The following is a 13268-nucleotide window of genomic DNA, read 5'->3' on the forward strand; positions in this document are numbered from 1 at the left end:
AAATATATCCCAATTTCTTCTTTAGTTCCTTTTACCAGGTTCCTGAAAACAACCCTCTTTGGAGGGTTACAGGGATTCCCAGGGTGCCTGTGAAAAGGTAAAAGATAAAGAGCAGCCAAAGATCTGCAAACAGTAGTTATTCTTCCAATTAGGTTTTTCAAAGGGAAATGGTAAAAGGGAAGGACATCTCGGAAGCTACAACCCATAGGACAGCAGCCTATGATTAGTAGATAGGTGGTCATCCTACCACCGAGGATGCCTAGGCCTGTTGTCTCATTTTTAACTGGTTTCTCTCTCACCCCCAGAATTACCTGTTTTATTTGTATGATCTCTGATTTATTTTTTTTTCTCTTCCTTTATCAAATAAAGGGGCTTTTTCTTACCCTCTTAATTTTAAAGTCAGGCGAGGCTAAATGCCTTCAAAAGGGGAAGTCATTAAAATTAATTTGCTTTTATTTTATAGAGATACCAAGTAATTTTTCCCACTTGAGGTAATGGATATGAATGGAAGAGAGATTTCCCCATCCGTTATGTTAGGAGGGGGTCTGGAACTGCACAGATGGAAGGAAAGACCCCTAAATACGAGCTTTAATTGAAAGAGTTAGAGGAATGGTCACTCTTAGTTTAGAATCTGAGCTTAGCAGAGGTTGGTAAATTGTTTTTATAAAGGGCCAGATAGTAAAGACTCAAGGTTATTTGTGGGCTGTGCCATCTCCTGTCTACTCAAATCTGCCCAAGTGGCAAGCCAGCAGCCCTGGGTAGTTCGTAAACAAATGATCACGGCTGTGTTCCCGTTACACTTTCTTTACAAAAATAGGCAGGTTTCGCCCACGGGTGTTAGCTTGCCAACACCTGCTTTCAGGGATATGTGGGGTGCTCTCAGGTCCCCTCCACCCCAAGGGATTTGTCAGCTGCTTCACCACTGACATCACTGCCGTAAAACTCCCCTCTCAAGGGGAGGTCAGTGTCCTCTTACAGAGAGGGTCACAAGGGTACAGGGGCACTTGTATTTTATTACATCGTGGCCTCACGGCCTTAGCGTGGACTCTGTCCTTTGTCATTGCTATTGTTTGTAAACAGCCTATCCTCCTAATACTTCTTGGAAACGCCTCACAGCTTCTCTGAACAGAGCACAGCACCGGTCCCTTGCTCATCAGCAGCTGGTAACGTGAAGTTGTTGACTCTCGAACATCAAAACCTAAAGAGAACATCAAGAGAATGGAAACGAGATTCATCCATTCTGTGTTTTGCCTTTTTTATGGGTCTTTCTGGGCTGATTTTTAAGAACTTGGGTCCTTATTTATTTGAACAAGAATCCTAAGGTAATTTTTTTTTAATTGCTTTAGGTTAAAAAATCAGTCACAGAAACATTTGCAGTTCTTCCTGGGGTCTGTGTAGTGTAGAAGATCAATCTTGCGTTAGTGATCTCCCTCTTTATTTGTAGAAAGTTAGGAGTAAAGCGGGGAAACCAGCTCTCTGGGTTTATGTACTTGCTCAGGACACAACTGCCAACCCTTGGTTTTCTCTCCAGGTATGTTTTTGAGAAGGTGGCACACGGCAGAAATCCAGCCACTGAGCTCCATGTTTCAAAGCCCCTTCACTGTCCTTAGCCCTCGTGGGCCTATCCCTCCAGTTCACATACGTCTATCCTTCCTTCTAGTCCAGAGGGTGCGCTGCCTTCCACAAGTTCAGCTGGATCCTCTGCCCAAGACCCTCACCCTGGCGTTCGCGTCACAGCTAGAGAAGACGTCTCCCTGCCTCACACAACCCATCCCCGAGGCTGACCTTTCTGGAGTGGACCCCAAGCTCGTGTCCAGTCTGCTGCCCTTCCAGAGAGCAGGAGTCAAGTAGGTTCTCCGGTCTTCCCCTTGCCTCACAATCATTCAGTATAGACTGGGTTCAGATGCTCCCTCTTTTAAGAACCCTCATCTCTCTTGGACATTTCGATACATCTGGGCATTAGACAGCCAGGTGTGCTGTAAGCAAAGCCTGATGATTTCAAATTCCATGAGTTAATCAGGACTCTGGATTGCAGGTGTGCAGAAACCCAACTCAGGTTCAAGAAAAGAGGTTGTTCGGTGTGTGTGGTAGAAAGCCAAGGCTCTCCAAAGATCTCATCAGAAGTCTCCGCACCGGTGGCTCGGATTTCTCCTCAGTTTGCGTTGTTCTCAGCCTGCTGTGCTCAGGTGTGGCGGCCAGGGCTTGCGTCCATCAGTTTAGCAGACCAATGGAAGCATCTCTTACCTGGTGGGCCCCACGCTGTGGGACCTGAAATCTGGCACCGATGCCGGGACCAGTCGTTGTGGCCTGGGGGCTGGGGGTCTAAGTGGTGAGACTGGGTGACAGGCCCACCCCTGGCACCAGCTGATAGCTTCCTCCCCCCGCCCCCCGCCCACTGAGTTACTTGAACTGAGAGTGGGAGGTGAGGGTTTTCCAAGAAAGTCAGGGTGGTCTTATTATAAACAAAAGAGAAGCCCATGTGGTAACCTGTCCTGTTCTCCAGAGCTTCTTGGGAGAGGCCAAATGACAGGTTTGAACTTGCCTTTTAATGAAAATACTGGAGGTCAAGGAGAGGAAAGAGGCGGTCGGGATGGCCGTCCAGAGACAGTAAGAGCTTCATCTGTCATTCGGCGTGTGGTTGGGGCTATGGCCTCGGGGGAAGGGACCCGGTGAACGGAGAGACAGCCTGCCCACAGGCCACCTGCTCCTGAGGGTTGGGAAAGGCTGTCTCTGACAGGATTGTGTTCTGCGGCTTGGGCACAGTCACACCTCCCCGCCTTCCCGTGGCCCCAGCTCAGCTCACACCCTTTCCCTCGGTTTCCCTCCCAGTTCCATCTGTCTTCGATCACACGCTTTGTTATCTGTCTGGTTCTGTGTGCCAGAACCAGAGCCTGGCCAGTAGCTTCCATCTTTTTCCCTATGGCTCGGAAACGCTAGTGGTACTTGCAGCGTTTCTCAAGAACTTTCTAGTTAAATCCAGATTTTGACTTTCATTCTCTGAAGAGGAGGATTTTGGTGTTGAGGAAAAAGGGCTGTCAGTTCCATGTTGGTTTTATAAGACCTACAGTGAAAACACCCTTAAATTTAGGGAGCAAAGTCTCGTTGGTATAAATCCAGTTCCTCTAATATCTAAAAGGTCCCTTTTAACAGGTGACCCAGGAAGGCAGTCATCTGCCTGAAGCCACTCAGCTTCCAGGAGTGGAACTGGAGCTGAAATCCATGTTTTGTGATGAGGAGTGCAGGAGTGTTATACCAGCTCTGTGTTTCTTTGTTATGAAGGCGTTTCCTGTGTTCCCATTTTTGGCCACTTTGCTCCTTGGTTGGGCTACTTCAAGGCAGGGACAAAAGGAAAGATCACGAAATTCAAGGGTCTGTTCTGCTTTGAGATTGCCCGGATGGACCAAACCATAGGGACGTTGTGAATGGCTGAAGCAGGTCCTCTCCATGGCTTGTTGCTTAGGTGCCCCTGCCGCCCTGGCCGTCAGTTTTGTAAACTCAAAAGTGAGGTTAAAAAAATGAATCTTTTCACCCTTGCCTTCCCCATCCATCTGTGTGGAGGGTTGGACCTGGAAGTAGTCCAGAAGATTTAACCAAAGCAGGTGTGGCAAGAAGAGGCCAGATCTGTCAGAGAAGTGGGGTGGCACCTCACTGGGCTCCCTTCTGTGCCACTGAATGCATATCGTGGCCGTGGCCCCGGGGGGTGTGGAGGGGAAGCTGCTCCCCTGGTAGGCCACCGTGGCCGCTGAGGGGTAGAGCGGTGCCATGGCATGATGTGTGTTGTCTGCCTAGCCTGGGAAAGCTGGCTCTTGCCACCTGTAGACGCGCCACTCACTTTTCCACCTTTGCTGAGCGCTGGCTTTGGAAGGGCAGGAATGCCACTTCCAGGCAACTCAGGACCATGCAGCCTGGAATGGTCGTCAGCCATACCCAGTGCCGATCAGAGGCTGGACTTGCAGCCTTGGTTGGCTCTGTGAGAAGGAAAGAAAAAGAGCTAGTTGATGATGGGCTTATTGGCAGGTTTCTGAGCAAATAATCAGTTTTTCCAGAATTCAGATGAAAGAGGGCTGGTGTTTGGAACAAGAGACCAGACGTCTGGCACTTGGGATCCTTTTCCCTTTTCACTGATTCATTTGTGAGTCAAGCAAGTCGTCTTTAGTGTTCATCTTGATTATTTTTCTCTTCTTCTGGAATAGTGGTTATAAGAGAAACACTTCCCCAGCACTTAGGAAGGTGCCAGGCACTGCTGTCAGTGCCTTCTTTACACGTGAACTCTGTTCAACCCTGACGACAGCCTCTGGGCAGGGCCTTTTATTTCCATCTCACGGCTGAGGCAAGGGGTGGGGGGTGAGATCACTCCAGCTGCAAAGCATGGACCTGGGATGCCCCCCAGGCCAGTCGGGCATCCGGAGAGTAGAAGAACGTGCCCTTCTTCCCAACGCATCGGCAGGAGTTGTCACACTGGAGGCCTGAGGGACCCTGAGGGCTCTGGTGGAGGAGAAGCCGCTGAGGCTGGTGCTCCCTGGTAGACACCCTGGCACTGTTGTCCCCTCGGCCTGTCTGCTTCTGCGGTGTCCTCTGTCATGGCCTGCTCCTTCTCTTCGCCCCTGTGCATAAATGTCCTCTCTGGCCTCGAGAAAACCTGATTTTGATGCCACCATCTTTCTTCCCTTCCCCTCCAGGCCGACCTCTCAGCCCCTATTCAGGGGCTGTTTGCCAGCCTGCCCCTCTCTTACTGTCCCAGGTCTCATCTGCCCTGGGCTGAGGGGGCCGCCTCTCTTGGAAACTTCCTCCCTTGGCTTCCGTGACCCGGTCGTCTTCTAGAGCCTCTCTGCCTTTTGACCACCATTCCACATTGTCCCTATTTTGACTCTTCGGTGTTACTAATATTACTGTAATGCCGTCCCCTAATTGGCTCCTGTCTTCTCTCTCTGGGGGAGCAGGGCCTGTGGCGCATACTGCAGTGGCCCACATCCAGTGACGCGTATCGCTTTACATGGTGGCCTGATGGCGGGTTAGCCACCACCCCCGATAGATGTGCCATGCCACTGTCCTCCCCTCGTCTGCTTTCAGTTTTGCAATAGCGAAGAGAGGCCGCCTGCTGCTTGCTGACGACATGGGCCTGGGGAAGACCATCCAAGCCATCTGCATTGCGGCCTTTTACCAGAAGGAGTGGCCGCTCCTGGTGGTGGTACCATCATCTGTGCGCTTCACCTGGGAGCAGGTCAGTTCTCTGTGTGTGGTGATTTTCAGGAAGTGTCCTCAGCATCAAAGCAATCAGATAACAACTTGGGGATGGGCCCGGGGAGCTTTAAAAGATCCCAGGTCAGCTGAAGGAGGAAGGGAGAGGAAGGAGGTGGCCTTCTGAGGCTAGGCGCCTGGTTTTCTGACCTAGAATCGGGTTATACCTTTAGGGAAGAGGCGTTATGAGCTCAGACTTGCCTCCATCTGGCAGCAGATGCTTCCTGAGCACCTCGTGTGCCCCTGCCGCTAACACCCCTCATCTGTAGCACCTCATGTTCCAAAATGACTGCCTCCTTTATTTCCCTGAATCCTGTAGCAGCTGTGCGAGTCAACGTTAACCCCACTTACAGATGACAGACCGGACCTCAGTGAGGGGAAGCAGCAGGCTCACTGGCAGTTGGAAGCATTATAGGACCTTGAAGGGGCATCTCCTGAGTGGTTGGCTCAGGGTTTGTTACCCTGCAGATGGTGGCGTGGGCAGGATGCTCACTGTCAACCAGGTGCTTTTATGTCTGAGGAACCGGACGTGAACACTATTAGCGTTCAGCCGTGAGCTTTGTTTATCATAAATCCAGGGGTCAGAGTTGTCCTGTGAGATCAATAAACACCCATAGAAGCAAACTTGGTGGAGAGAGGAGACCTCATTCACCGTTTGTAGTTTTTCGCATCTCTCTGCTACTCACAGCAGCTGTCTGTCCCCTCACATGTTAGCTTCTTACTAAGCCCCCACCTGAGCCACTTGTGGAGAAGAGGCGACTCTGCCTGTAGCTGGTCAGCCTGGTGCCCGGCCATGCCCTTCCAGCTAAAGAGAAAGCAAAACTGTAAAAATGTGCATCATAACAATACCTCATTTTTTTTTTCCCTGTCCTTGTGACCTGAATTCCGCCCCTGCCTCCAGAAGCGAACAGTTGAACACATATTTATTTGGTGTGTGTTAGGTTCCCACAGCACGCTCAGAAAATCTCAAAAAAAAAAAAGAATCAGGTAGTCACTTAGTTATGAGCAGGACCGAAACTGGAGGAAGAACCAGGCCTTGCCATCACCAGAATGTGAGCCCGGGGACCCAGCCACTGATAAATGGGCACCTGGTGGCCTTGCATTGGCTCTAGGCCCTGGCTTGGGCTAGGGATGGCACGATGTCTGGAGAGAGCAGGCAATACGTACCTTTGTCATTATCAGTATCTTCGGTATCTACCGGGATTGCTAAAAATTCCTTTATAAACTTCCTCTTGGAAAGAGTCATCCTCTCGCTGCAGAAACTTGCAGCGTCTGTTGGAGATTTGAGTCCTGAGATCCAGACACCACAGTGACTGCCAACAAGCACCTGCTTAGAGGCAGCCAGTGTCGTGAGTGGAAAGTGAAGGAGCGGATGGGAGGAGCGCAGAGGAGGTGATCACTGTTCGTGGGCCCAAGGGCACCAGCAAATACAGCGGATGTGGAGAGAAAGGCGCCGAGTTCGCTTCTTGGGGGGCATTCATGTTGTCCACTGAGAGAGTGTCGTTGGTGGGCGGGCTGGGGTCTCAGCTGGCCGCTGCGGGCCGCATCCCCCAGGTTTCATTCTCCCCTGTCCTCCCCAGGCCTTCCTTCGGTGGCTGCCATCTCTGAGCCCGGAGCGCATCAATGTCGTGGTGACCGGCAAGGACCGCCTGACAGCTGGCTTGGTCAACATTGTCAGTTTTGACCTTCTGAGCAAGTTAGAAAAACAGCTAAAAACCCCTTTTAAAGTTGTCATCATCGTAAGTGACTTGGCAAAGTCTTTAAGTACTTCGTCTCTGGGGAAACTTTCTTCTTAAAAGCCCTGAGAACTTTCATGTCTGTGATCTCCCGGAGCCTCCCTCTGTTTCTAGGAGAATAGAAAATCACTGTCTTTATCTTGTGGGAAACCGACATTACACTCATCTCAAATAGCAGTTCTCCACCCCGGCTGCATATTAGAATCTCCCGGGGAGCTCTTTGAAAAGTGGCATTTATAGGCCTGAGCTGGGGGTTTGCAGCCCGTCTCTCCGGCGTGAGGTCATGACTGGAGGCCAGCGTGGACATCTGGGCCGCCGGCCTGGACAGCAATGGCATGTACCTTCATCCAGTGCCCTCTTGTCCAAGTGGCTCAGGCACACAGTTCAAATAGGAAGTTTTTTTCCCCAACCAATATAAAGACACTCCCTCTTCCCCCACCCCAAGAAAGTACAGCTGACCCTTGAACAACATGGGTTTGAACTGCATGGGCCCACTCATAGGCAAGGTTTTTTTTTTTTCAATAAATATGGCACGGTACAATAAATGTGTTTTCCTTATGATTTTCTTCATAATTTTTTCTCTAGCTTACTTTTTTGGAAGAATACAGTAAGTAATCCTATAACATACAAAATACGTGCTAATTGACTAAGTTATCAGTAAGGCTGCTGGGTGAGGAGTTAAATTTTGGGGGAATCAAAAGTATATGCAGACTTCTGACTGCACAAGGTTGGGGGGCTGCGCACCCCTAGCCCCTGCGCCAAGGGCCAGCTGTACTTTTCACTCTAGTTGAATTTTGTTTTGTTTTGTTTTGTTTTCCTTAAGTAGGCTTTACTCAAGTTCTGCTCCCAGGTATAACAGCATATCTTTCATTTAACTGGCTTCCCTTCTTTTCATTACTCAAGTCGTCTGTAAGGAAAGTCCAGAGAGACCTGGTGGCAGCCAGCTGGCGGAACTCAGGGTATTCATCTGGCTTACAAATAAAGATTAGGAAAAGGCATGCAGCCCCCCGACCCCTGGTACAGGTCACCACTAATAGACGTTCAGGGCCACAGAGCACAGTGGATGATTTTCAGTGGAGGTTTATCCTGGTTTTTCCTCTTGGAAAAATGGGAACCCAGTGCCTTTGGATGACACGAAAGGTTCTTTATTCAGACGTGTGAATTTTAAAAGCCCGTGGTATTTTTCCTTCTCTTAAAAACAGAATCCTCTGCTGACAGTGGCTTCCCAAATCCTGATGCTCAGAATGTGCAGTGCATATCTTAGCTAGAAAGGAGAGAAAGGAATGCGTTTTTGAAGAGGCCCAGAAAAGTCAACACGATTGCAGCAGAGCCTGGGGCTTTCTCAGCACGGGCCTGGCTGTAGGGGGAGGCTCGTTCATCCACGTGTCTGGCCAACTGTTGAGCACCAGCCCCACACCCTGTACAGTGCTGTGCACTGAGGGTGTGGAGGAAAGTTCACCCCGTGCTCCGAGATACCACAGTCCCCCAGGACAGACAACATGCGTAGATAATTAGAATACACGTTAGTGCTTTCACAGCTGTGTGAACCAAGTATTGGGAGCTCAGAGAAGGGAAGAAGACACAGTTGCTGGCCTCAGTGATCTAGTCTCATGACTCAGATGTGAGAACCGTACCATGTTCTTATTCTTAGCGTAAGGAAACGTAAATGTTTATATGTGTCCACAGCTGGAAGGATAATGAGTCTTTGGGGGAGTCATTTTGGTTTGGCACAAATTCAGGTGTGCTTTGAAAAACTGTTAGTATACATGTGAAATGAAAACATGAAAAGAAGTATCCTGGGATGATGGTGATGGTTCTACTGCATGTAGGAAGAATAATGCCGTCGTTTCTTGAGTGCTCTCCTGTGTCAGGTACCTTAGGTGTAATTGCCCATCGTCCCAGTGGCCCCTAAGGCAGACATTATGTCCCATTTCACCACTGCTGGAACTGACGAGGAGAGCGGTGTCCCGTGATTTGCCCACAGGCGTGAAGCCAGCAGGATGGGGCGTCATTGATCAAAGCTGGACTGCATCTGGCTTTGGAATTCATGTGCTTCTGTTTCTGACTCAACACTTCAACGTGCCATATGATTTTTGGCAAGCTGCTCACCACCCATGTTGGTTTGTCTTCAGTTATTTAAGAGCCTTGTCTTCTGATTTCAGAGAAACGTTATAGGAAGGAATAAAGTGTCAGCTCTAAGATGTCTAAGAGAATTCACCTGTAAGCCATTCCTTGTGGTTAGTTATAATAATGGCACATTTTAGCCCATTGGTTGAAAGGATCCATTCCCTTCCGCATCCTCTGTTCTTCCTGCTGTTTCTCACTGTAAACCCTTTCCTTCCTGGCTGTCATGTGGGCTCATCGTCAGACAGGAGTAAGAGTGTTACACCCTGGGTTTCCAGGAGTAGATACTCTGACATTTGTGGGTTCATCTTGCACTGCCCTCCATTGTGCTTTTGAGGTCTGTTTTGGTTCATCATAGCTGAAATGGAACGGGAGGTTTCTTACAGATCACCTCTGGAGATAGAGCCGGGATCCCCTGGGATCTCCATCGTGGGGTGGCCGATACCACTGAGTGCTGAGTTAAGTGGCAGGACTGTTCGAAGGACTTTTTGTGTGTTCTAGCCCAGTAAGACTTAGAGCAACCTGACAAGTTAGGTAGTGGTGTTTTACCCATTCTATTTATGGAGAAACTAGCACTATAGAGCCGTGGGTGCTCAGGTATGTAGCAAGTAATTTGAATGTGTACCAAAATAGAAATTTCTGCCCCAGATACTAAGGTTGTATTGTTACTCATTTGCCTTTAGAAAATACGATATGGGTACCTGACTGGCTCAGTTGGTAGAGCATGTGACTCTTGATTTTGAGTTTGCACCCCATGTTGGGTGTAGAGATTACTTAAAAGTAATATCTTTGGGGCATCGGGTGGCACAGTCTTGTTTTCGGCTCAGGTCTTCTTTTAGGGTCGTAAGATCGAGCCCTGCATCGGGCTCCATACTCAGCATGGAATCTGCTTGAGTTTCTCTCTCCCTCCCCTTCTGCCCTTCCCCCCTTGCATACTCTTTCTTTCCCAAATAAATCTTAAAAAAAGATAAATTTTTTTTTAAAAAATGAGCAGAAAATAGGACATATTCTAGTTTATTTATGCGTAGAATGCAGAGCTATAAATAAATCAAACTCCATGTTGTAAACCTGACAGTCGCTCTGGCGTCACGCTGCGCAGACGTGAGGCGCGTCTTGCTGACCAGCAAACCACCCCTCTGCAGTTCGTTCAGTGCCATCTGAGAGGGGAGCCGGGCAGAGAGTCCCTAATCCTGCTTAACAGTTAGAAAACTGTCCTGAAAAGATGACTCGCCCAGAATACAGTGGGGAAGCAGCACCAGAATCTGGGTCCTCACCAAGGCCCACAGCTGTCTCCTTGAACAAGAAACTGCTAAGGGAGGCGTCCTCAATGTGATGCCGTGCCAGGGTCAAGCTTCACATGGGCTCTGTCTCCATTCAGGATTTGGCCTTGTTCACCTGTGTGACTGTTTCTTTTCAGGATGAGTCTCACTTCCTCAAGAATATAAAGACTGCCCGCTGCCGCGCAGCCATGCCCCTCCTTAAGGTGAGTCCTGTGGAGAATAGGCTGGGAGCTTGAGCGCACTCGGCCTTGGGGTCCTGCTGTATCTTGCACAGGGTCCAGGCATTGACATCGGCCTTTGAAGGTAGGCCTCCAGTGCCAGGCTCATTTTTCTCTAACTTCTGCTAAGGAACTGATGCTTGAGGCAATCATTTCTGTCTCGCAAAGATAAAGGCCTATTGAATATTGAAGGTCACAGGCTGGATGGGGACTGCTCTGTAGGTCCTCCTCAGGCTCCTGGACAAGGCAGAGGGGAGCCGCCAGCAGCATGCCCTCTGAACAGCTCAGGAGAAACCGCCTGTCTTCTCAGTCACTGGTCGGGCAGAGCTCTCATGGTGCTAAGAACCATCCAGGCTTGGGACCAGGCCATCAGGTATCCGCAAGAAGCATTGGGAAAGCTGAGGTGTGCCTTCTAAGCTGATGCCCTTTCCCGTGGCCACCCTAAGCCTGTTTTGCTAACGAGAGGGTCAGCCATCCACACCCCTTACTCTGATGGTCTCAACTGAGGCCTGACCGCTCTGGTTGAGCCCTGGCTTCAGAGCAGGCAGGATGTGGACATAGTGTAGCTTGGCCCACACTCCCAGCCCTCCTATCCCAGACGGTGGGAGGCCCCCAAATTTCCTTCCATTTTTCTATGGTGAGCTTTTTTTAATATTGGGGGAAACTAGTACTATTAGGAAGTAGCTTTTTCTCTTATAACCAGATAGAAATCTCCCACAGGGGAGAATCTACTTTGGTTTATGTAGACTGAGCAAACAAAAGTATATGTTTGTCTTGTGCTTTATTAAAGCAGCCTTTGTGTTGTGCCAGCACTTTCCAACTGCAGCGTTTGTTGCTTAAAAGGAAGCTTTAAATGTACTTAAACTAGGGAAAACAAATATGCTAAATGTTGGTGAAACTTATTAACACTTGAGAAATTTTTTTGTTTTAATTTTATTTATTTATGAAAGACACAGAGAGAGGCAGAGACACAGGCAGAGGGAGAAGCTGGCTCCATGCAGGGAGCCCGATGTGGGACTAGATCCCAGGACCCTGGGGTCACGCCGGGCCTAAGGCAGATGCTCAACCGCTGAGACACCCAGGCATCCTAACATTAGAAAATTAACTTAATTTTTCCAACTCCTCATAAAGCACAACTGCCTGCTCATTTCAAGTTTTGTTTTGTCTTAAGAATAATAAGTAACAGGATGTGTCTTCCAAAGCAGGATTATGCCCTGTGCTCCAAACTTAAAAATCCTGATCCTCTGCTCACATTACCTATAAATATTTATGGACACACTTAAATGTTTTTTCCCAGAGCAATGACCCTTCTTTTGGGAAGCTGCAATATGTTTTCTTTTGAAACATGTTAACAGATCTTTTGTACTGCGGTTCTCGTATTACAGCCATACTGTAATGTCCTAATACTAGGACAAATTCCTACACAGAGTTACTGGGTCAAAATTTCACTTTTCAATGGTTGCTTCTGAAGGCCAGTGTGGCCAGGCATAACCGTCTTTATTCCCGCTTGACCCGAATCCCACAGTCCTTTCCACGAGACTCTAACTTGAAGGTTGTCAATCTCTTGCTTTAGAGCAGTGAGGTATGTGTTAGGATTAAATCTGTGCTCCTGATTGCTTAGAAGAAGCTGTGCAATAGATAGGCTGTATCATTGCAGGTACAGTAGGAACACTTCTTTTTAAAGAAGATGGGAAAAAAAGTTTTCTTTATTTATTTGAGAGCGAAAAAGAGAGCATGAGCAGGGGGAGGGGCAGAGGGAGAGGGAGAAGCACGCAACCACCGATGCAGGGCTCCATCCCAGGACCTGATCCCCAGGACCCGGGGATTATGACCTGAGCAGAAGGCAGACACTTAACTGAGGCCACACAGGCTCCCCAGTAGGAAAGCTTCTGAGCAACCATCTTGTTCATGCAGTTGTTGCCCAGCAAGGCAAGCTGGACTACATACTTGTTTCCAAAATATATGCTTCTGGGCCAGACCTTTTAAAACAGTATTTAAATCTTTTTTTTTTTTTTTTTTTTTTAAAGATTTTATTTATTTAATCATGAGAGACAGAGAGAGAGAGAGAGGCAGAGACACAGGCAAAGGGAGAAGCAGGCTCCATGCAGGGAGCCCAATGCGGGACTCAATCCCAGGTCTCCAGGATCACTTCCTGGGCTGAAGGCTGCGCTAAACCACTGAGCCACCAGGGTTGCCCTAAAGCAGTATTTCTATCTTTAGTATGGGGATATTTCAAATTGACACATTTAAGAGAAATATTTAAGCTGTTAACTAGTATAGATTACTTTGCGTTTGCTATAGAACTTGGATGAGTTAACACTTAAAGATAGGACCCACAAACATAGCCTGCTGTTTGTGGAAGGGTCTTGAAGTCCCTCTTATCTGTAATGTTGACTTCACAGGATTCTGGACTGGTGGTAAGTTTGGAGGTGGGGCTGAGGCATTATGCACTTTCATTATGACCTTTCATCCCTCTGCTGTATTTTCATCTAGATGAGAGTCTCTCAGTCTCAGCACTACTGACACTTTGGGCTGGGTCATTCTTTGCTGTGCAGAGCCGTCCTGTGTGTGCCGTAGGAGGTTTTGTGGCATCCCTGGCCTCTACACACTAATTGCCAGTTGATCCCACCAGTGGTGACAACCGAAATTACCTCCATTCGTTGGCAAACATG

General features: G+C 48.6%; 1 protein-coding gene across 5 annotated transcripts in view; it reads left to right on the forward strand.

Moving 5' to 3' along the window:
• SMARCAL1 (SWI/SNF related, matrix associated, actin dependent regulator of chromatin, subfamily a like 1) overlaps positions 1-13268 on the forward strand; it is a 60423-nt gene that overhangs the window by 14559 nt on the left and 32596 nt on the right. For all 5 annotated transcript variants that reach the window (XR_003134664.3, XM_049106742.1, XM_025442190.3 and 2 more), the window contains 4 exons: positions 1661-1847; positions 5071-5221; positions 6819-6977; positions 10516-10581. Coding sequence is in view for 4 of the 5 variants with exons in the window: in XM_049106742.1 (XP_048962699.1) it covers positions 1661-1847; positions 5071-5221; positions 6819-6977; positions 10516-10581 (563 nt within the window). In the remaining variant the exon portion in view is untranslated. The remainder of the gene's footprint in view (positions 1-1660; positions 1848-5070; positions 5222-6818; positions 6978-10515; positions 10582-13268) is intronic.

This window comes from Canis lupus, chromosome 37 (genome assembly GCF_003254725.2).
Source record: "Canis lupus dingo isolate Sandy chromosome 37, ASM325472v2, whole genome shotgun sequence".
Taxonomy (NCBI): Eukaryota; Metazoa; Chordata; class Mammalia; order Carnivora; family Canidae; genus Canis; species Canis lupus.